Source organism: Solea senegalensis, linkage group LG11 (assembly GCF_019176455.1).
Source record: "Solea senegalensis isolate Sse05_10M linkage group LG11, IFAPA_SoseM_1, whole genome shotgun sequence".
Lineage (NCBI taxonomy): Eukaryota > Metazoa > Chordata > Actinopteri > Pleuronectiformes > Soleidae > Solea > Solea senegalensis.
The window spans coordinates 18,748,626-18,771,977 of record NC_058031.1 but is presented as its reverse complement, the minus strand read 5'-3'; the positions used below and the strand labels follow the sequence as shown (position 1 = coordinate 18,771,977).

Here is a 23,352-nt window from a genome sequence, read left to right as displayed (position 1 = left end):
ATACATCCATGGGGGGAATCCGTCAGTGTGACGTCATGGACCGCAGACGGCAGAGACGAGTCTGGAGTAGGAGCAGCCCAGGACTGACACCTCCTTCTCTTCCTCCTCCACAGCGTGTCTGAGCAAAATGAAACATGGATGAGGAGGTCGCCGAAAGTTGGGAGGAAGCTGCTGACAGTGGGGTAAACAGTTCAGGGGCGACTTTACACTCACTTCTATGTTTTTTAATCCGCTTGCGTGTTTTTTAATGACCACATAGTCGGTTTAAAAGTTCCCGTAAGGTTTTCCGCGTTACTACTCCCATGGGCCAACAATGTGGCTAATGCTAACGCTAGCTGTAAGAAACTTGGCAGGCTAACATTATGTGGCTAGTGAACGAAACTGGGTTGACGTGAACTGACCAAACAAACCAAACGATGTGTTTGTTGTTGTTGGTTTTTTTTAAAAATACAGCACACGAATGTGCGTTAATTTCACCCCACATTAGCTCACAAACAAATACGACATGAACTGAAAGTGAGCTCACTGTTGTAGCTAATCGAAATGCTAAGGTTGACGTTAGCTAACGCCACGGCTAGTCGATTACACGGCTAACGTGGAAAATGTGTCGATTAAACACGAAATTTCTCACCTACTCACACAAGGCGACCGTGTCTTTCTCATTCTGCTCTCATCCCAGTCGGTTGAGTGTGACCACGTGTAACTGTAATAACTATTATTTTAAGAGAATTTTAACTTAAGCACTTGTTTCTTATTAAACATTTTAAGGACGACGACTGGCGGCTCCGCGAATCGCTTAAACCATTGATCTCGTTAAGTGAAGAAGAGTAACTCTGTGAGATATTTTCTGTCTATGTGACATTATCGGCAAATGGTTAGTTTCTTAATACATGCATGCTTGACTTAATTTGTGGTTTCCTGTTCGGTTACGCGGTATTTGGACATTATTTTCGACCATGTGTTCGAGTCGTGGTATGACAACATTTGAGTGAAATATCGTCACGATCTCTGTAGCTGATGACGTTAAGAACATGATGCGAGAATACATTGGCCGTGATGTCACCACTCATTCAACCAGTAGCCACATATTATCTCAATATCTTACTATGGATTTTGCTTTTAAAGCGAGGCTCACCGTATTGACAGGTTGTTATTTATTGGGATGTAAGATATTGGACTTTTTGCCGATATATCCAGAGTGATTGGGCCGATAACTAATAAATACTGTGTGTTTTTCTCTGCACCCAACTGCATCAAGTCATGAGGTCATTCAGTCTCTTCTGTAATGAAACTAACTTTAATACTTTGCCTACTCTTGTGCAGCAGATGTAGATAAAACCTTTCTTCATTGAGCAAAATGAATAAACGTAAAAAAAATTATAGTTGTAGAGAGGGCTGGGATTGAAGTCAATGAGGTAGCAGCCGATTTAGCTTACTGTTGTAGTCCTTAGTCATATCAGCAGATCCTGGTGTGTTTGCCGATAAACCAATATCTGTCTATACAGATATTGTGCTCTTATTTATAAATCAGTCCTTTGTTACAAATTATGTATTTTTGTTCGCAGAAACTTGATCAATGTTGCTAAGTGATGACCTCTTACATGTGTGTTATTATAATTATTATTAGTATTATTGTCTTTCCTGCCTCAATCCATCACACTGTACAATAACTCAACTCTGATATAGAACTGGTCACTCTGCACTTTAACCATGTTTACATACCAGTCTCTACTACTGTTTTTGTACTACTCCTATATACATTCAGATTTTTTACCAGCATCCAGTTTATATTTTCATATATTTATTTTCAGAATTTATACTGTATACATATCTTTATATATTTAGAATTGTGTACATATTTCTATTCCATCCTTTTATTCTTGTCTACCCTTGAGCACAGTATGTTGTAAACCGGATGTCTATTGCTGCTATAACTTAACAATTCCCCAGTCTGGGATCAATAAAGTACTATCTATCCATCTAAAATTGTAGATTGGAGAGACAGACCATTAGTGTTCAATAACTTGTTACTGAAGTTGAGCGGGTGATTGCTATTGTTTCTTTTTATGTTATTTGATCATTTCTCTCAATGTGCCAGCCTTGCACACTTAATTTAAATCCCTCTCATACTGTAATATACTCAGAAACTGAAAAATTGGTGATTAGAGTATTAGAACATTGGTTGGACATTTGCAGAGACATTGCAGTTGGATTTAAATTATGTTGACAGTGATTTAAAAGTGAACTTGTTTTCCGATTCTTATGCATTTATTTATTTTTTAAGTAAAACGTTACTAATGGAATAGAGTTCATGTGTTTCCCTTTTCCAAGTTATCACCCACATTGTGATTTCAAAATTCAACACTGTTCTTGCACATCACATGTTTTCTTGAAATGGTGCAGCCTTAGTTGTTGGTATCAACATCTGCCAGCTAATGTTGGTTTGCTGAGCACTGTCTGTTATGACTTGGCAGCTGTCCTGCAAATTTATAAATAGCTTGTAACCGAATCCTGCTTTTCCATCCACTCTCCTACTTGCTTAATACCTGCAACACTTTTCTTCCCATTCATCATCACTGTGACCAAAGTTGTTTGTTTACATGAAGTCATACCTGTTTTTTTCCCACTTTCAACAGGAAATGGAAAAACGGTTAGAAGAGAAGCTAAGGATCAGCCAGAAAGAAAAGTAAGGCTTTTTCCACAAACACAAAACAAATAAGTTCTTCACATTGCTGGTAAAAAAACAATTTTCTTGTTGATTTGTACATTTAAATAGTCTCTCCAGTTCACTCTGCAGTTGATTGGATTCATGTTGTTGAATTTACTCATTCCTTGTGTAAAGGAACTTGCATTAAAGAAGAAAACATATGTTAATAATTCAGGAAGTGTCACATTTTTCCTGATGTCATAAGTTCTTTTGGCCATGTATGTGTCATCAATGCTATTCTTGGCGCTGCTTTTCCGTCTTGTATGTATTGGCCTCCTTGTCTTTGCCTTTTCACTTATTTTTTGGACTGTCAAGGCCTGGGTAGTAAATTATTTTCAAATTGGAATTGCAATTTGAAACCCATAAAAATTAGCAAATAACAAAGACCACAATCTAGGACATATGTCATACTGACTGCGATTTTTTTTGATTAAATAAAAACTATTCATACAAGTTAGAAGCAATTCATACCATGGAAGTTTCCCTCCTTGAATTAGAATACAGAGCAGTAAATATTGTGAGGGTATGTGAAGTTGTAATTTTGCATCATGTTAAACAATAAATATTGAACTGAAGCTAGACTTAAAAATTAAAAACATGTCTGTCAAAATTGCAATTTGTTATTTTCCCCAAATCATTCAGCTGTGTTTTGTTTTCTTTCTATCATTCAGGGAATCCAGCAATAGTTCTTCACGATCTCCACTAAAGACAACCATGGTGATACAGGACGACTCTCTGCCAGCAGCGCCTCCACCTCAGATACGCATTTTGAAGCGACCTACGAGTAATGGGTCACTGGGATCACCCTCCAATCAGAACAGGCCAACACCGCAGGTCAAGTCTCTGGCTCAGCGTGAGGCAGAGTACGCTGAGGCCAGGAAGAGAATACTGGGCAGTGCCTGCCCAGAGGAGACGCCTCAGGAAAAGCCCAGCACTGACAGGTAATATTACACACACACACTGACTGGTCAGTTTTATGCTCAGCTTAATATGCTGACTGAACGGGTTCTGTAAGGTATTTTATACGTTAAGAACTACCTTTTTATTAAAGTAATATTCAGCTAAAATGTTTTAAGATCCCTCTAGTAATACTAGTCATACACTAGTTATGTCTTTGATTTTGAATATCTGAAAACATCAGAGTGAGGAAGGACATATTCAGCACTGCTTGTGTGTTGTCTTTTACATTTTCATTTTAGTTTGTTTGTCACTGATGGATCACAACCACTCATCACCATTTGCTGTGCTCTGCCTATTAAGTGCAGATGCACAGGGAAACCCAAACGAGATCTTTAGAATTTACTACTGTGTGTTTCAAGTGGGGGGAAAAAAGTACAAAAAACATTATGTAATCCGTAATTAATACAGATAATGGCAGCACTTGCTAACAAACAAAATCAGGCCATTAAAGAGGTGCTCAAACGACACAGATCCAGTTGAGGAGGCATGTGTGGGACTGAAGAAAGCTGCTGAAATAGGACAACAGTCCTTGTGAGCAGGTCCTTTTCTGGCATCTAGAACAAGAAAAAAAGGCTGCTGTCTCCAATTTATTTCTGTTTCCTCTCATTGTGACAGGCCGGGGCGCAATAATTCGACACTGCCGTCAGAGGACACCCGATCAACCAATCATACTGTCCGGCAGCCAGCCGGTCCAGATGGCACCCATGGCTTCCGACAGCACAGATAAGTGGGCCTCGGGGCCACCCAGCCATCGAGGAGAGAGGAGAGACAGCACTGTATTTTTAAACGTCCCTCGGTTCCATTTTCTCAAGACGGGCAGTGAAACCTGCTGCTCAGCTCCTCCCATCAGCAGTTGTGTGGAACTGACGGAGCGAGGAACTCCAGGAGGAAGTCAAATGTGCTCTTTTCTCTCCCCAGTCCAAGTCTGTTTGACACTGTGATTATGGACATCTTCTGGACTCACTGTGATGATCCCTTTAAGACACATCCCTCACCCCTCTCTCCTCCTGCAGTACCCAGCGCCTCCGACAAGCAGAAGTAAAGACATTTGTAAAGGACGGCAGAGAGAGAGAAGTGATGGGCCTTAGCAAAATGAGATGAGCTGGTACTTGTGCAGCAGCTTCGTCCCAGCAATAATACCATACGTCACATCTTTCATGTTTTTATTTTTTCAGCTGATAGCTTGCTCTTTTTTTTGTTTTATTTCTTAGGGATGCTCTGATATCAACATTGCACAGTAAAACTCCACACCACCAAAAACCTGATGGTCCCAACAGTATTTGATGTTAAAGATTTTTAATCCACATATCATCTGCAGTATCAGAATATTATTATTATTATTATTATACTCATTATTATTGCTCAGCAACTGAGCTAGTAGCAGCGCACCCCTAATATGTAAAATGTTGTTTGTTTTAAAAAGAAATGGAGGGTAAGGGTCAAATTATATACCTAACAACAAAATTTATGTTTACGGTTTTTACTGTCACTTCATTCTTTCTACTTCAATGTAAAAAAAAAAAAAAAGACAAGGAGATTGTGGATTGAAGGTCCATTTTTAAGTCGCTTTTCTGCCTGTTTGTGTGACATGGCAGCAACAACATCAGAGCAGTATTTTAATCGAAATGCACCAAAAGCCCATTTTAAAATCAACCTGGAAACATATTGGTTATATCAGATGTCATTCAAAGGTGTTGAAGGCTGAAATGGGAGAATGAGTTTACTGTCGTGCTCCATAAGTCGCTCTGCCGCATCTCCGCCTCGTCAGCGGTGTGCCCATCTGATCATGTCCTTCACTGACATTCAGTACAGCAACTCAGGTGCAAGCAAACCAGACTGAATGAATGAAATGAACTAAGATTGTATTTTTCCAGCTTAAAAAGCAAATGTCCATATTTAAGTTTGGGGTTGACACTTTGTTAAGATGCAGTGCTACATGTATGCAGAGTGTACAATGAATTGTAATGGAAACCATGGTCATGTCCTTTGATGAATGAGGTTTTTTTTGTCTTAAATGTCACATGGTCACAGTATGAAACTGTAACACCAGTCACGTGTTGAGTGGCTGATGGTCCTGACATGGAGAGTGTCGACACAGCTGGATGTGAACTACAAAGGTAGCAACTTGGCTGTCCCATTGTGTCCCACAGATGTTGGGTTTTTTTTTACATTTATTTGTTTAAATGGGGTAGAGATGTCAAATGAAGCCATATTCAGTGGCGCATCATTAGAAGAGTTCTATTAATAGATAAATTCAGTTTGTGCCTCCTGTGTCACATCGTTAATTTTGCGGTTGCTGATTTTTATCAGTTTACTTAAAGATGGAGAGGTTACTATACTGGTAAAGAGATTTTAGTTCAGGAAATCTAGCACGAGACAGATGGGTTTAGCTGAGCTCTGAGGGAGAACACAAACTGCCTGTAAATACTGATTTAATAAAAATGATTTGCCAAAATGTCCTTACATTTATTTCAGCCAATGAGTGTCTGGTCTGGTCCAGAGGGAGCCGGTCTAGAGAAAAGACGGTCAATATGAGCTTAAAATTAGAATACAATGTTGCATCATTATTTCAAAGATATTCATATTTCACACAATTTCAGGAATAAAAGTGCTTGTTTAAGACATTGAATGTTTTTTACTTCACAATAAAAACATGCAAAATACACAACAAGCTTATATATGTACTCCAATGTTGAGTGTAATACATTTAATAATATTATTACAACTGAATATATACGAAGGAGTATCAGGGCCAAACTGAGAATCTCTTGAGAATAATGTAATACTAAAAGTCATGAGAAGTCATTTCACTAAATAAAAGTCGTAATATTACGAGAATAGAGTCATGTAATGAGAATAAAGTCTACAGTCGACAATATTTTCAAAGTCCTGATGCTAAAGATAACATGGTGCTGATTTAACAAACATATCGAGTATTTCTTTATTTGTGAAGCCCCAATTAAAATGTAACTCCACAAATTTTCTGCATGTCTTGACACAGGTTGCAGTAGATCATTTGAGATTTTACTTATATTTTCGAAAGATTTAAAACATTTTTTTGGCTTCAACACTCTGTCATACTATTATAAAAACATTGCAAGCAAATATTTATTTTTCTGTTTATATTCTCTCACCTCGCCGGCAGCCGTGCTTTGGCCACACATGCTGTGTTTGAAGGAGGAGGAGCCACGTTTTCATGATATTCATGACATGATATTAAGTGATGGGCCATATGTAATCGACTGGGTGGGCCCCATGTGGCCTGCAGGCCACCAGTTTGACACATCTGATGTAGAGTATCCTGGGAATGAGGAAGAAATTTCAAACTGTATTAAATGATATCAAGTTAAGATCTCATTGTCAGATATCACAAAGCAACGTGGGTAAATACATACGGTATTTATGCAACATTTGGCTACTCCAAGAGAATGCTTAGTCACACTATAGCTTTATCAATTTACGATGCACACACAGTAGTTTAAATAAAAATAGTTTTATTAAAGCGGGTAAACATGACTATGCATTATTGGTCAAGTTGTGGATGCAGCTCAGACATCCGCAGTATTGACTGGCTCTGTTGACGGATAATTGTCCAGTAGAAAGGGAAGAGAGAGTCTCTGCTAGGACAAATGGATGACTGTGTGATCTGAAGGGAGCAGTGTTTGACCAAGGGGCGGCCATGATGGAGAGACGGACAGAGAGGCGTGCAGGCGTTTATACTCTTTCTTGGACTGACGTCTTCCGCGCAGCAACCGGAAACAGTTCAGTATTCCCAGGTCTATCAGCACCTGAATGAAAATAAAACACAGAAACACTGTTATTAGGGAGGAATACACCTCACTGGTGTCATCTAAAGAATGATAAGCTTACAAGAGACACCCATTTGAAGAAAAAGCAGTTACTCTTACAGCCCCAGTCAGTAAAATATATATTAAAACATTTTTCTAAGACACACGCACGTTTGTGGGTGAACACATTTCTTTTTTTTTTTTTAAATGGTTCCGTCACTCAGTTTGTGTAAAAAAGTAAAGCAGTGAACTCTGGAAAATGTATTAAATGGAAAAAACGATTGTGCCTTGGACAATGAACCCTCATCGGTCACTTTATTAGATACACAAATTCAACCGCTTCTATTCAGCAAATCACATGGCAGCAACTCATTTAGACATGTAAACATGGTCAAGCCGACATGTGCTGAAGTTCAAACTGAGCATCAGAATGAAGAAGAAAGGTGATCTAAATGATTTAAGTGGTTGTGGTCTCAGACAGGCTGGTCTGACTATTTCAGAAACTTCTGGAATTCTGGGGAAAAACTGAAAAGAAAATACCGAGTAAGCAGCAGTTCTCTGGGCAAAAATACCTTGTTAATGCCCGAGGTCAGACTGGTTGAAAATGACAGAACGTCAACAGGAACTCGATTAATACCGCGTCACGACCCACGGACACAGAAAACCACTTTTGAACGCACAGCACGTCAAAGACCACAGCAGGTCCTGCGTACCTAATGAAGTGTGCATGAACAAGCAGCTGAGGGCATTAACTCGTCGGGTCAGTATTTACCCACATTGAGACCGCTTCACACTGGTCTATCTGTAGCATGTCACAAACACGTCCTGGCATTTAGAGTATTTTAAAGTACGTTTTATGATTTTCAAAAGGCAAAACCCATGTAAAAAGCACGGTGTGAACAAAAGACACACAGATCAGTGCTGCTGTTGTCACACACACACTTTTCACACTGAATGCCAATGCATTCAGTGTGAAAAGCGTTGTGGAGAAGCGTTGGTGTTGTTATTTATGACAAAACCGGATTTGTTTCATGGAAATTGATTGCGATTGTGGTTTGTCTTCAAACGGACTATTTAAGTTCCATATTCACACTCACCTCGACAACAAAACACACGAGGAAGTTGAGAGCAGCCACGGCGACAAGCAACATTTTGTAGTTCATATCAGAGATGTTGTACAACTTAAGTATTCGACATGCGAAAGGCCCAGGATACAACACCAGCCATGTCATCAGGGAGAAGAGGAGGATGAGTAGACAGAGGAAAGTCACTGAAAATACAAGGGGGGGGGAAGTCCTGAATCCATAACAAATACTCCAGTTTATCATCATGTCTCTGAACCTCCTCTGTGCACATCACAGATGACTCACCGTTGTAGTAGAGAGGTTTCTTGTGAGGGTAGCCCTTTGTCACCACCACAGTCATGAGGATGTACTGGAAACCAGACAAGGCAAACACACTGGTGTCCTCTGCATTGGGCAGATTGGCTACTCCAAATACTGTCGAATTAAGTGGACTGTACCTGAAATAATGCAAGGCATTACATTTGCGATGATGATGTTCTTTGGTGACTAAAAATAACCCAAATATAACAGTTCTTTCTGACATTTTAATGGGGAATAAAAATGCTTTGTTTTTGCTACTGACCAGTCCTGTGAGGTGGTGATGAAGAGTGCAGCCAGCTGGCCCAGGATGATCAGGCACGTGTGGATCAAGAGGCTGCCCAGGACAGGCAGAGCCAGAAGGCTGGCTGCTGGTCTGCGGGGATGCAGCTGCTCGCTGGGGCCTCCCTTTCCCATCACGACAGCCAGGAGAGTCACCAGGAAAATGTCAAAGAACAGGAACTGCAGGTCACCCAAGCTCGTCTTTATCTAGACAAACGCATCGAGAGGACACATTCCGTGGTGAGACCTTTGAGCCGCAGAAACAAGAAAAGAAGCTGCACCAAACACACAAAACATTTATTTAACAGGTTAGTTATGTTGAATAAAGTTGTTTTGAATGATAGAGAACAGAGCTGGAGAACCTTTTTCCACATCAAGTGTCATTTCAATGTCCTTTCAACTGCTGATATTATTAGATTTACCTCAACCAGATGTTGCTTTAAAAAGTAAACTGTGAAGAGCAAAGAAAACTGACTATTGTGGACTATTGAGCAAAATGTGGGCCCTTAATAGCTCCAATGAATAACATTTAGGAATGTTAATTGGCATAAATAAGCATATTTGAGGGACAATTAGATAAAGTAAGAGAGTCAAGGCTGAGATGGTTTGGTCACATGCAGAGGAGAGATAGTGATTATATTAGACAAAGGATGTTGAAGGTGGAGCTGCCGGTCAGGAGGAAAAGAGGACGACCAGAAGTTTCAAGGATGTTTTTAGGGAGAACATGATGACAGTTAGTGTAGCACAGGAGGCACAGGACAAGGAGGAGGCAGATAATCTGCTGAGACAACCCTAAAGGGGGAGGCTGAAAGAAGATTTGCAGAAATTGAATATTATATAAGCACAAGTTTGTATAATCCTAAGTGTTTTTCATAGCCTTAGATTTAGTATAATTTATGAGTTCTTCAGGCAAGGGCTTTATAGAGACCACCATCGTGTGACTTTTTGGTATGTGAAGGACACAGGGAGGAGTGAGTGGAGGAGTTACAATAAAATTAACTAACTCGTCCTAACTTAATGGGTTAAGACAAACAGATGGCACTGAAACCCTCCTTTGCAAAGGTTTATTTTAAGATAAAATATCCAGGGTGTCACCCTATGCAAGCTGAGATTGGCTCCAGCTTCCTGCGACCTTCATGTGGAGGATAAAGTGGTAGAAGATGGATGGACAGACACCTAAATCCTGAAGAGACACAGCTGCTCTGACAGTGAGGGTGTGATGACGTCCACTGCTACTCACTGTGTTGAGGATGAGGACGGAGCAGAACTGAATGAGGCTGTACAGGGCCATGAACCTGAACAGACTGAAGGAGGTGACCAGAGAACATCGGCCCTCTCTGTAGACCCAAGAAGGGAAAACACGTTCCATTGCTTTGTTGGTTTCCAAGGATGATGTTTACATTTTAACAGCACATTCTTTTAACCTCCTCACCTGATGAGCAGCGGCACACAGCTGATGTTTTCCGTTTTGGAGGTGAAAGGTGAAGCAATTGAAGCCTCGGCTTCAGACAAAGAGACCCCAGCGTCAGCAGCTCTCAGAGCCCCACAGTCATTGGCTCCATCCCCACACATGCCCACACGGTAGCTGCAGCGATCGAGGAGGAGCAAACCTGGTTAATCTTATTTAAAGTCAGGCAGCTGGAGCACTAACCTGTGTTTATAATACTAAATTCTGTTTTATTGTGTTTAAGTTTTCTCTGCATATACACATTATTCTTCATTATGCACAGTATGTACTAACTTCAGTTTCTGCAGCTCCTTCACCAGCTGGGTTTTCTGATCAGGGGTCATGCGTGCGTATACTGTGGCTCGCATCAAAACCTTAAATCAAATTGTATCAACATAAGTCAAATACCTTTGTTTAAACCAAAATATAATGTAGTTTAATCATTGTACTGGTCAATACTTGCATGAGTTTCTCCGTATACTGAGAGTTTGCATTACCTTCGGCAAATACTCGGGAAAGTGGTCACAAAGGGCAGCAAAGGATTTGCCATTAATAGCAAAGTGATAACCACAAGCACCCTGGAAGTGGCCATGAGAAAATAGAAAAGAGAAAGAGAAAATATCACTTATCGCCAACAAAATTCACCCAGAATGTGTGAAGATGGATGTATGCTACTGAAATAATTATGTAATTATTGAACAAGACAAAGCCAATAAAAAAAACAAAATTAATCAATGCATGCATCTCATGGAACTTGAAGACTTCTTCTTTGGCGTTTTACTGCAGTTGACAATGTGAGGTTTGAATTACTGCCTCCTTCCTCTTTTACCATTTCTTTACCTTAAAAGGTCCAGTGTGAGGCAGGATGTATTGACATTTTATGTACTACCCATAAGTATGTTTGCAACTGTGGAATTAATTTACTTAACTGTTTATTTCTAGCCTTAAAATAAGCCTTTTGTATGTACTTTAGGCAAGGGCGTAGCCATGTTGGTACAAAGTGTGCATTTCAATTCTGAAGCAGAAGCTTACACAGCATAAGGTGTCACTAACTGTAACGCACTGGATCTTTGATCTTAACTAACTCGACCCTTACATCACACCATTATAGTCTCTCTGGACCCAGAGCATGGCCACTTAGGAGAGGACCATGACTCCAGCTCAGGGCCTTATACAGTCCTCATACAACAACAGTTGTGTGACGCTTGATGACGTGCACTGCAGTGTGCTGTCTGAGCAGAACTAACCGCAGTGATGATCTCTGTGGAGCTTTCAGCAGCTGTTGCCACTTCATCTTGCATCTTAAACTTTAGTGTTGGCATGGACCGGGTGGTGTGGGGGGTGGCATTGACAAATATTACGTTCTCATTTATTCCCACCATCCCGCAGGTTCTCGCCACATTTATTGCTGTCAAGATGTTGTCACCTGCATGCAGAATGCAAAGTAAATGCAAAGGCAAACATGACTACTAAAGAAATAAAGGCGTAATTGCATTTTAAAAATAATTTCTTGCACCTGTGACCATGACACTGCGCAGGTTCGCCAGTTTTAGCATGTTAATAACACTTGCACTCTCTGGCTTCACCAAGTTCTTCATCATTAGAAAACCCATGAACTGCATGTCTTTCTCGACTTCCTCTCTGTGGACAGACACACGACTGCATTAACACACGGAGAGATCATTTTCATTTGGCTTACATAAACTCCCAGTAGTAAAGGAGTCCACTTTGGTTACAAACGAGAAAGTAAGAGACTGGGTTCTCACCGTTTAATGGTCCTCAAGTCAGTGTTTTCATTCAAAGGTTTATAGGCAAGTGCAAGAACCCGAAGGCCTTCGCTGGAGAAGGTGCGCAGTTTGCTGGAGAACTGTGCCGGCACTGTAGACAAAATAAATAAATGAAATAATGTAAACATCCATTGTGTGTAAACTGAGCCATAAATTAATAGCTCATTTAAACATAACAACTTGTGATTTTAGCCTTATTTTCTGACCTGTTTCTTCTTGGCAAAGACTAGCCACCATCTCAGGAGATCCTTTGATGAAAGCAAGGGCTGGTTCACCCCCAGGAGCCACTGAGACCACACTCATCCTCTGCAGGGCCGAGGAGAAGGGAAACCTCCGAACAATTGCCACTGCCTCACTTTTGGACTGACAGATGAAAGAGAGAGGCGTAAGTGTGTGCAACTGAAAACTTTGTTTTTCCATAACAGCTAAGGGCACAAAACGGTTTTTGAAAGATCCAGTCTGTAAGAATCAGAGAATTTAACAAGCACATCAGAGAACTACAGTGGCCTTTGCCTTCTTTAACATCCTTTAAACTCTCTCTGCAGTTTCCACCTTCTTTGTTTTTGCATCAGGTTTAGGAAGGTGTGTTTGTGTGATGAGGTTCCACGCGCCCATTTGGGCTGCTGTACAAACACATCAGTACAGGGTGGCTATCTCACAGCAAGGCCCTTTGCTTAAGTAAATATAAATGACTCATTCTGAGCTATGAAAGCTAAACAACTTTCATTTTAAAGCAAATATACACTTATACGAGGTGTATAATTGTCCCCCCAACACATGCCAAACAAAGCAGCACCGTTCTCTGCTTTTGACTGACCGTTGTGGTGGAGTGTCCTGGGACCTTTTTTTTTGATCAAATAGCAAAATAACCTGATGTGATCAGTCTACATGGGCATGATGCTAGAAACACTCACAGTGCCTTGAGCAGGAGGTCTCATAACAGCCAAAACTTTGTGGCCTCCAAACTCTGCATCCAGCACCTCCCCATCTCCCTCTGGCTCATGGTGGGTCTGGAAATGAAATGACTTAAATTAACATTACAATGAAAACACTGGTAACAATATTGGCAATATCTGTTCACACTGACAGAAGATCATGACCAAAATATATATAAAATTAAAATATATATAAAAAAATGACATACACTGTGAACTGAGAGTCAAGCATTAGGCAACCTCTGAGTGAACATGTGCTTGTATGACAGAGGTCACTAACTTTATGTGTGTTACTGAATATTTCCAAGCAAGTAAAGCAAGTAAAATAATGTTGATGTTCCCATACCCAATCAGTGGACTCAAACATCTTGAGCTCCAGTGGGTCTCCGATGGGCTGCCCTCGCAGTAGTGTCACAGTGTGACAGCAGGCCAGGCCTGAGAGCATTGGCCCCGGTGCCAAAGATCTAGGCTCTGGGACCAGTTCTGAGAAACCAGTGGGTCCCCCCTCCATCACTCCCCACACATCCAGACCCTCCTCCGTGAGAGTTCCTGTCTAGTAAAATCAACAGTAACTCTAATGAAAGGTGATTTCAGCATGTTGAAGTAGCCACGACTGTTCTCCACATAAACTGTAAACTTCAGTTAATGGATGAATCCTCACCTTGTCGAAGCAGAAAAGTGAGACCTTGCCACAGACATTGATGCGCGGGGGACTGATGCAGAAGACGCCCACTTTTTTCAGTCTCTGCTGAGCGTAGATGGTGCCAGTGGTGATAGCAGCAGGCAGCGCAGCAGGCACTGCAATGGTCACAACATCTAGGCTCCGGATCACTAACTGAAGCCACGTTACCTAGACACACATCCAGTCACAAGACAGTGATATCACTACTTTGGTTTTGTTCAATAAAAATTGAATAATTTACCGTCTTTGTATTTTGTATTTACATATTTACATTGGCTCTGAAGAGGATCACAAAGTTGTAAATGGTGCCAATAAAAGCTGAAAGAAAGGAAGACGATAGTGTAAAATAAAATTGTTAATGTTCATATTAAGCTGTAGAGTGAGATTTCACTGATGGATTTCATTAAAGCCAACATAAGCTCTGTCATCCACATGTTGTTGCTGAAGTTCTTACCAACAAATCCTAAGATGAGCAGGAATTTGATTGTGTCTTGGTAGAAGCGGAAGTTGATTGGCTGAGGATACATAATGGAGCTGACCAGGTTTCCCTTGGCTGTGAAAAAACCTGATGATGACAAAAAGCCAGAAGACTGATTTGACTAATGGAACTAATGTTTCCCCAGACGTTAACTCACAACTTACTAAAGCCCCGTTCAGACCTGGCACTAAACTGCGTCTCCTGTGACCACATATGATCAGAGCTAGGCTTCTCCGTCCTTTCTTCAAATACACAATGACGTCATGTCTGTTTGTGAGAACAAAATTATGTTTTTAACAGGTTTGACGGTACAGGAGTATCCTCTGTCAGTGAGCTTGTGAGCATCACTGTGTGTGAGCATGTGAGTGACAACAAGAGAGAAATGCTGTGATGTGAAGTTGTAACCATTAGAAAAAGAAATCAATACGCGATGATCAGTGTTAATTAATAATGTAATAATTAATGTGACAGTGACTAAAAATTAAGTATGAGTGCTGATTAACTACCGCTGGTCAGACAACGTCAGCTGAGGAGCACGTCTTCTAATGTGAAGAAGGCATAAAAGAATGTGGCCACCTGTGTCCTCAAACCATCGCTGAATGTGATTTCTATGATCTGATGTAAGGATACATTCAGACTGGTACTTAGTGTGATGTGGACATGAATGGATCACTCAGGATGGACGGTTATACCAGGTCTGACCAGGCAATAAAAAGGTTATATAATCAGATCAGTTTCTCTACTCACCAGTGCTTGTCACCACAGCAACAGCACCTCCACCTCCCGGCCCTCCGCCTTTGGCCTGAATGAGCTGGGTTCCACAGAAGAGCGTGTGTCTGCGCTCAGTCTCTGAATTATACTTTTCCTCACCGCCCGGCAGTGGGGTTTTCAGCACTGGGACGCTTTCCCCTGGACATAGACCCAGGATCATACAACAGGTTATTAACATATACATATATTTATTTCGCTGTTAATGATCACATTAAATGAAAGCCTAAGCAACACTTAAAGTAAAATGATTTGTAGTTTCTCCCCAACAGTTATCCTATGATTTCTGAAATATTTCAGGGTCCTTGAGGTCAAAGCATTTCATCAACAGTTACATCCCACCTAGAGGTGTTATGGTTTGGTGATCACCTGTGAGCATGCTCTCATTGACCAGACACTCCCCTGCCAGCAGGGCAGCATCACATGGCAGCAGCAGACCTTCCAGAGGGATGATAATGCAGTCTCCAGGGACCAGCTCTGCCGAGTTCACATACTCCTCTGCTGAGGGACACACAACTCACAATTCATGTCCTTGTACAGAGATCTGGGTTTAAAGCTGCAGTGCATAATGTTTGGTGATTTTTGACGTGCTGCTATTGTTGTTGTTGTTATTATTATTCTGCCTGTGTTTGGCCATTGTGAACAATAATACAACATTATTTGTATGTCATGTCCATCTGAGAATAGGCTCTGTTAAGCAAAACTATCAGACCTGACTGAGGGAGCGTTTGTATGTATACACCAGCGCAAGGGTGGACGGGGTCAAGAAGTGTTCATCCAGTCAAACTGCTGAACAGCTGGGTTTTTGCACTACAGTTTTAATGCACAAAATGCACAGAAAAAGCTGTCACTTTATTGGATACAAGTTGGGTAAACGTTTTAGAGAAGTGTTTATGAAAAAAAAAATGAATTTTAACATAATATTAGGTTCAAATAATTATTTTGTTTACAGTTAAGAACTAAAGGAAATTAGGTGTAGAAGCTCAACTCTGATCAAATAATTGAGATTTTTATTACTGACAAAAGGGGAACTGAAGGTTTGGTCAGGCGATGCACTTATTTACCCACCGTCATTGACTCAATACAAACCTGTTATTAACGTGCATCCTGAGTGATCATATTACATGAGGACAGCGTAGGTAGCGTAAGTAGGTCTTGGTCTCACTGGAAAATAATTTTTTCTCAATGTGACTTACTAGTAAAATAAAAGGTCTGACCACACCCAAATGTACCCTGAATGTAATTTCAGATAAAAATAATAATAAAAACCATACTGAGAATCCATACAGAGCTACAAAATGTCACATAGGAAGAAGGGAAAATTGCAAACACTCACCTCCAGAGCTTCTGCGTACTGTAACAGTTGTGACTAACTGGGCCATGTTGTGAAGAATGACACTTTGCTGTGGTGTAAAAAAAAAAGAAGTTTCAAATACAGTCATATCAGTGACATCAACATGCACACACTTGTACACGAATAAGCATCTCAACGTACGCTCACCTTGCGGGTCTCATAAAGAGAGACGCTGATAGAGAGAACGGATAAAATTAAAATACATATGGCGTAGAAATAATATTCATCAATAAGCCACAGGGTGATACTGAAGAGTTGGAACACATAAAATGGGTTGAGGATCTAGAAGAAGAAATGGATAGAAAGCAGAGACATTAATTTGAACAAAAAGCAGCACAGTATACAGACAATAAGTCTGTATACAATAAAACACTGATTTCCATCCATCTCACCTCCTCAAACAGGAGCTTTAAATAAGGCTTCACAGGCACGTCAATAAGGTTGGGTCCATAAATGCGTCTCCTGAAAGAATCAAGTTGCTCAGCAGTTTGCAATGAGATTAAAAAGCTTATTTCTCCATTAGTGGGTGCTTATTACCTGAGGCACTGCTCCTGGTGACTCAGACCCTTTTGGAAGCCATACAGATCTTTGCTGGTCCAGTCCTCACTGAGGACACTGTAGACAGAGATGGACACACTCAACATTGTTATGACTGAAAAACAGTCATCTTTAATTATACAGCTGAAGCAACAAAATAATAGACATATTTGACAAATTAGTAGAGCTTAGCAAGGCAATCTCTGTTCAAGCCATAGTCAATGAAATCCTGTGTTTCTGGTGTGAATACCTAACACGACAGAAAGCTCCCTTCTTGTCCAACCAGATGTAGCGGAGCCCTTCAAAAAGGTAGTAGCGCAGCAGCGTTTTCTGAAATACAGCATTGTTCACCGTCAGTCTACAAAAGATCACACAGTGGCTTATTCTGCAAATTCCCAAATTAGTCCTTGTACATCACCTCCTCCTTGTACAGCTGAACTGTATCTCGCCACTCAGCCACGTCCACATCTCCCAACAACTCTAAACTGGAAGGAAGATTTTAGAGTAAGCAACAGTTTTAAACAATTCTCTGATATGATGTATGCATAACGAAGGACAGAGAGACATGGGGCTAACCTGCCATCCTCCATTTCCTCTGTGAGGACCTCCACCACATGATGCTGCCCACAAATGTCCTTAAGGGGAGGATACAATACAAAGTGACCAAACAGGAAGAAGCTGATGCAGTGTAAACACTGATGTGACAAATTAAAGCCGCAGCCATGGTTCCTGTCTCCTTCGACTAACATTTAAGTGGGGTGATCATGTTTCATGAGCGAGCAAACAGATTCAAAGCAAAGCATTAAAGCACAGCATATAAAGGACATGGGTTCATCAGCTTTGGGGATGGCCAATTTGCAAATAGAACAACTGAATGAACATTGACAGCCTGGATAATAAATATTGGTCATGTGAAACAAGATCACCTAGTGCTTGCTCATTGTGTGAATTGATGGGTTTCTCTGCTCTCAATGATGTTGTCTATGTACAGTGAGATAGATGTTGTGATTCGGTGCTAAACAAATCAAATTGAATTGAATTTTAAAGCTGTGGTCGAATGGGGTTGAAGTATATTACTGACTTACCATGAAAACGTGTGGTTACGAGGCTTGAATAAGGAGTGACTTTAAGTGACATTTTTGAATATAGTACATATCTTTTCTAACTTTGCTGGTAGGGGCAGTTCTGCTGCCACCGCCTTAGGTTGACTGCATCTACAAGATTGTGAGATTATGTCGTTTGAGCTGAGCTGTTATACAGTGACAGATATTTTTACTAAATTACCAAATGATCAGAGAATATTTTGAGGACAAACTTCCAACATGATTGAAACATAGAAGTGTCAACTCACAATTAACATAAAATTAAGATGATATTCATCAGCCATTTAACAGTAAATGAATGCATAGATTGGACAGAGAAAGAATTTAGTACAAGTTTTAAAATGGATATGACTTTTCAATCTAATGTGTGACCAGGCCTCTAGCTTCATTTGTTATGAACTGGACTACTGCCTCGTATTTCTCCTGAAGAACAAAACAATGTGTGATAACATTACTCGTATTTCAGGTGCAACTGTTGACACGAAACAAAATAGTTTTAGTATTCATGACTGTTGCTCCGCAGGTTGTAAATCTGAGCAGGATCTATTGTGTTTTCCTCACTTTTACTAGCAGAATATGTGCCACAGCCAGAGGACAGGAGGAGCAGCGGGCACGGACACCGAGCCGTGGCCGCCAGTGAAACACAATCAGGAGGAGACCCAAGGACAGCACAGTCGCCAGATGACACAACCACACCCGCCAGCGCACCCACTTATAGCCCTGAACATCCTGGCGAGGCAAAAGAGTCAGAATCAGCACCACATCACATGATAAAAAGCCAGATAATGACAGTGGCGTACTTGCTATGAGATCATCAAATTATAGTAAAAAATCATTTGCTTACCATTTGCGAGTCAGGACTCGGTACACGGTCTTGATGACAGGGTGATGGGAGCCCACTTGGTGGCACCACCGTGCTACCTGAAGGTTGAGGATCCATTAACACAACAGTTCCTCAGATACAATTATATGTGTGACCCAGGCAGCAGCACAGCACACATATACTGTCAATGTGGACAAAAATATGTCAATATTTGCTCTGACTCTTTTAATTTCATCCACGTTGGCACACAACAGCATCCTTGTGTGTTCTGACACTACGTCACTACATTTAGTCTAGAAGCCTATTCACCTATAAGTGTATATCCATCTTACATGTTTTTCAATAGACACAATTGTTTTAGGTGACTTCTATTTAATTTTCTGTTCAATTTCTACAGACTGTTTTACAAGCAGATAGAGAGACAAAACAAAGAATTCTAATTGAATGTCACTATTTATTAGGGATGGGACGATACTTTTTCGTGTCAGATACTGACATCAATATCACAAACTACAGTATCTACTGATACAGATATTAGTGAGTTTTAGTCGTTTTATACTATTTATGAAATATGAAGCTGTTAACACATTTTTGTTGAGTCATTTCAAAGACGTAATTCTCCAATTGTGTAACAAATTAAAAAGAAAAAACAAAGAAAAAGATTAAACAGGACTCCACTAAAATGCTTTTGCTCATTTTAATTAACATTTTATCTGTCCAATATCCGATCTAGTGGTTTTGACCAGTATCGGACCGATACTGAACAATTTACTTTAAAATACTGCAATATAATTTTATCTCTGTGTTAATATAACAATATGTAGACATAATGTTGTTAAGTGTCAAATACAATTATAGGCTTCTTGTTTTATTCTTTTATTTATTTTGACATTTGATCATCTGATGTTGAGATAGTTGCCACTGTGTTGTCTTACTGTCTTGTTTAACTATCATGGGCTACATTAACAATGCGTAATTTGAAACTTTTTTTCCCACCTCATGATAACGTCCGGCCCTAATTCCAGTTTCATATGAAGACAAACAGGTTGGTAGAATGTGAGATACGTGAGATGCTTCAAGAATTGCCATAAACTGACGTGAGGTCAGTAAACCCACCTGTTAAAAGTGAACTCCTGTACAAACATTATCTCTATAGTTACAGGGGACAGATAGTAAACTCGCCTTTAAAGATTTGTATGTATATCACCACGGCAAGTGGCCGTTTATGCACATACAAAATAATCTTAGGGAGTAGAAAACACTTATTAACGTGTCTAACCGGAAACTATTCACTTCCGCTTCCAAAAAAAAAAAATAATGGGAAAATACGAAACTCGCACCAACAGAAAACTTCGGTGAAATCGAAACAGTTTGAGGAAGAAACTGTGCTCTTACCGTCAACTCGACGACGGAATATGTTCCGGACAAGATTATGTATAAAGGAGGAAATAGGTTTCAGTGCTGCGAGCTCACCTGCGTGTTTACAGCAGCAGCAACAACAGGCAGCATTTATCTCCCGTGTACCTGAGCGCGGAGCCGTGAACGCCTCACACCCACCAATCTCAACTCAAGTCATCTCATCGGCGTCTCAAGCGACTGTGGAGCACAAACGTCCACAGCCAATTGTGGCCAAGAACTGACGTGGAGTCAGAGAAAACACACGTGGACAGAAACCACGAAATTACCAAACCCTCTTTCAGTGCTCGCTACTTAATATATGTACTTAATGTACACATTTAAATGTCGTTCTGTAACAACCTCATGCTGTTGTTGGTAAACATTCATTTATTTATGGTAATTTAAGGTTGTGGTATATGTGTATAAATGTAGACATAAAAACATGTATTAATATGTATTTTAATACCTTTTAATATAGACCCCCCACCCAATAGATCATAACTGATCTGTACTCATGCTGTAGTGTAGTTCATTACACACTGCACAAGTAAAAAATGCTCTGTCATTGCTTGTGATTATGCACATGACGATTGTAATTGAATCATGCGGAGAACTGTGAATGAGTAATGCTGAATTCATGTGCTTGTCAGTTGTTAAAAATTCCTGTGGAAAGTCATTCGTCCAACTTTGGTGAGCATTCACATGCTTTATGGTGTCTCAACCATGAGTATTTATTTACAGTAAAACGCTGGTTGTTACCACTCATAAGGACAGCAACTAAGGATTTCCACCATAAATTAAAAGTGTCTAACATTAACATTAGAGCTCCATGTTTCTGTAAAAAAAAACTGACATTTTCATACACTTTTTTTTCTTACACTCTGTTGTTTTGATCACAAGTTGTTCGCAGGATTTTTTTTCAAATGATTCCAACATCACTGAAATGCACATCATTCTCCTAGATTATCAGTCACACCCTATTGTTTTTGTTGTCCATTGTTTTTTGGTTTATAAACATTATTCACCGTAGGTTTACTGGCAGACTCATGAACATGTGAGACAATAGGTGACCTATAGCTGCCAGTGTTTCAAGTAATACATTCCAGCTGGTTTCAAGTTATCAATTCCTTCTCATACCTCACCTAACTACGCCTATAGAAACCATCACTGTGTCCAAGTTACCCAAGTTACCAGGCATAAATCAGTCATTTTACAGATTACTTTTTGTCCTAACACTAACATTTATGTTTCTGGCTCTGTCTAACTATGAACTGATCAACCCAAAGAAAACCCCAGTTTTCAGTTTCATTTTAAATCAGACTGCAACACATCTGCTTAGCTTAAAAAAAGGAAACGAGAACAAACATTTTACACACAGCAAAACCTCAGCTTTAACTACAAACAATGCCAACTCTTTGGTGTCTTGTTCTATTAAATCATATTCTACTTAATGCCACATTGTTACACTTGTAATACCAGCCTTTTTTGTTTGTTTCAAACAGATACTATTTTTTTTTAATCAGGGACAGTGTACAAAACATTAGGCTCTGCAGAGCAAATATTCTGGCACCAGATTCTAGCTAATTTAGCTAATTTCCATCTGTAGTACACATCACTCATTCAGTAGCAGCTTCCACGCCACACATTCATTATTCCAACTTACATTCAGAAATGAAGTGCTATCATCATAAATCCCTTTTAAAGACAATAAAACATCAAATTCATCCTTATACAAGGAAAATATAACATTTCATCCTTATAAACAAAAAATAAAACATTCAATTCGTCCAGATAAAAGTGCAATTAAGGACAATAAGACAGGATTACTTCCTTTACGTTATATTTATTTTCTCTATTGCTTTTTCTATTATTTTCTTAAACTTCATTTCAGAATGTTGACTTGACTTGTTATAATATGTGCTGCTGTTGTTATACTTTGTGCTAAGCTGTTAAGTAAACACGCTTTTGATAAGGACACAGTGGATAATGTTAAGTTTAGAACACAAGAGGAACTGATACATGTTGTTTTTCACAGTCAGCAGCACAGAGCAGATAATAACTGTTCTTATCTAAATGTTAGCAAAAACACAACTGTGCGGCTTTATCTCAGTCCTCTGGAGCAAAACACAGCATGTAAACACTCTTACCCCGTCTGTCCATTGTCTCGTTACGACGGCAGCCTCCACATCGTCTTACTTCACAGCATTTTGGTCTGAACGAAGAAGCTCAGAGTTGAGTTTCTGTCAGACAGTTAGCCGCTTCAGCTACAGATACACTAGTCTACGGAAAGCCGCATAGTCCAAAACTGTCACATCCCTGCATATGAGCGGGATGAGCGCTGAGATCTTTGACAGCTGTGGTATTTACTGGTTTTTATTTACAGCTCAGCTGATCTCTGTATACATTATTGAATTTTTCTCTGATAAAGAAATAAAAACCCTCCATAAGTCTTAGTGACACATTCTACTGAATGGTATTAATTTTTCACTTCACTATGTTGTACTACTTTACTACATTTTAGTTTAATTTTCAATTTAATTTACTTTATATGTGTATTTTTGTAATTTACTTAACTTTACTTCATCAGTATATCCTCTTGTTAGCTTTATTTTTTACAGTTATTTTACCAGATTTCTGTTGAGTAATTAGTAATTGTAATTATACCATTAACTGTTAGCTAAATTGAAAGCTTGTGCTTTTTCCCAATGCTCCACCAACATATGATTTCTGTTAAGACCCTGTGCTGCTTATTTGCGGTAATACACCCACACAACTGAGTTTAAATGTCAGAAATGCATTTTGTTGGTCAAGAAACTTTGGTCAGAATTCCAGTTGTGCCGCCCAATTATCTCCTACTGACTAAATCTAACCTAAAGAAGAAAAACAGCATTTCTTCTGGGGGAATTCCTACCCATTCCAGA

At 39.9% G+C, this 23,352-nt stretch overlaps 2 protein-coding genes across 4 annotated transcripts; one reads left to right on the top strand and one right to left on the bottom strand.

Moving 5' to 3' along the window:
* Nucleotides 1-16: 16 nt before the first annotated feature.
* On the top strand, nucleotides 17-6,122 carry szrd1 (SUZ RNA binding domain containing 1). The gene is made up of 4 exons (XM_044037613.1): nucleotides 17-182; nucleotides 2,637-2,686; nucleotides 3,379-3,648; nucleotides 4,283-6,122. Exons 1-4 carry the CDS (start codon nucleotides 135-137, stop codon nucleotides 4,392-4,394), a joined length of 480 nt encoding a protein of 159 aa, XP_043893548.1. The 5' UTR covers nucleotides 17-134; the 3' UTR covers nucleotides 4,395-6,122.
* On the bottom strand, nucleotides 5,824-22,712 carry atp13a2 (ATPase cation transporting 13A2). 3 transcript variants are annotated; one of them, XM_044037612.1, is made up of 30 exons: nucleotides 22,579-22,712; nucleotides 19,055-19,131; nucleotides 18,772-18,939; nucleotides 17,684-17,742; nucleotides 17,526-17,592; nucleotides 17,358-17,437; nucleotides 17,108-17,185; nucleotides 16,963-17,032; nucleotides 16,718-16,852; nucleotides 16,553-16,619; nucleotides 15,586-15,717; nucleotides 15,196-15,357; nucleotides 14,425-14,535; nucleotides 14,242-14,288; nucleotides 13,950-14,138; nucleotides 13,635-13,841; nucleotides 13,268-13,363; nucleotides 12,560-12,716; nucleotides 12,333-12,444; nucleotides 12,083-12,207; nucleotides 11,814-11,992; nucleotides 11,064-11,144; nucleotides 10,861-10,940; nucleotides 10,552-10,704; nucleotides 10,360-10,456; nucleotides 9,103-9,326; nucleotides 8,826-8,977; nucleotides 8,553-8,725; nucleotides 6,802-7,455; nucleotides 5,824-6,178 (listed from the first exon to the last, which is right to left on the bottom strand). In XM_044037612.1, the coding sequence occupies exons 1-29, from the start codon at nucleotides 22,589-22,591 to the stop codon at nucleotides 7,288-7,290; spliced, it is 3,459 nt and encodes a 1,152-aa protein (XP_043893547.1). In that variant the 5' UTR covers nucleotides 22,592-22,712; the 3' UTR covers nucleotides 5,824-6,178; nucleotides 6,802-7,287. The 3 variants fall into 3 exon arrangements, with proteins under 3 accessions (XP_043893547.1, XP_043893544.1, XP_043893545.1); XM_044037609.1 differs by lacking the exon at nucleotides 22,579-22,712 and having other exon boundaries at nucleotides 19,055-19,664; XM_044037610.1 differs by lacking the exon at nucleotides 22,579-22,712 and having other exon boundaries at nucleotides 15,586-15,714; nucleotides 19,055-19,664.
* Nucleotides 22,713-23,352: the final 640 nt, after the last annotated feature.

Bases quoted from the DNA above. Each gene is read 5' to 3' on its own strand.
- atp13a2 (XM_044037609.1), bottom strand. From the start codon at position 19,150: ATGGATCCTCAACCTTCAGGTAGCACGGTGGTGCCACCAAGTGGGCTC. The intron at 12,208-12,332 runs GTGAGAACCCAG...GTCTGTCCACAG, and splicing joins GACTTGAGGACCATTAAACG to AGAGGAAGTCGAGAAAGACA. The intron at 9,327-10,359 runs GTGAGTAGCAGT...GCGTTTGTCTAG, and splicing joins CCGTCCTCATCCTCAACACA to ATAAAGACGAGCTTGGGTGA.
- szrd1 (XM_044037613.1), top strand. From the start codon at position 135: ATGGATGAGGAGGTCGCCGAAAGTTGGGAGGAAGCTGCTGACAGTGGG. The intron at 183-2,636 runs GTAAACAGTTCA...CACTTTCAACAG, and splicing joins AGGAAGCTGCTGACAGTGGG to GAAATGGAAAAACGGTTAGA. The intron at 3,649-4,282 runs GTAATATTACAC...TCATTGTGACAG, and splicing joins GAAAAGCCCAGCACTGACAG to GCCGGGGCGCAATAATTCGA.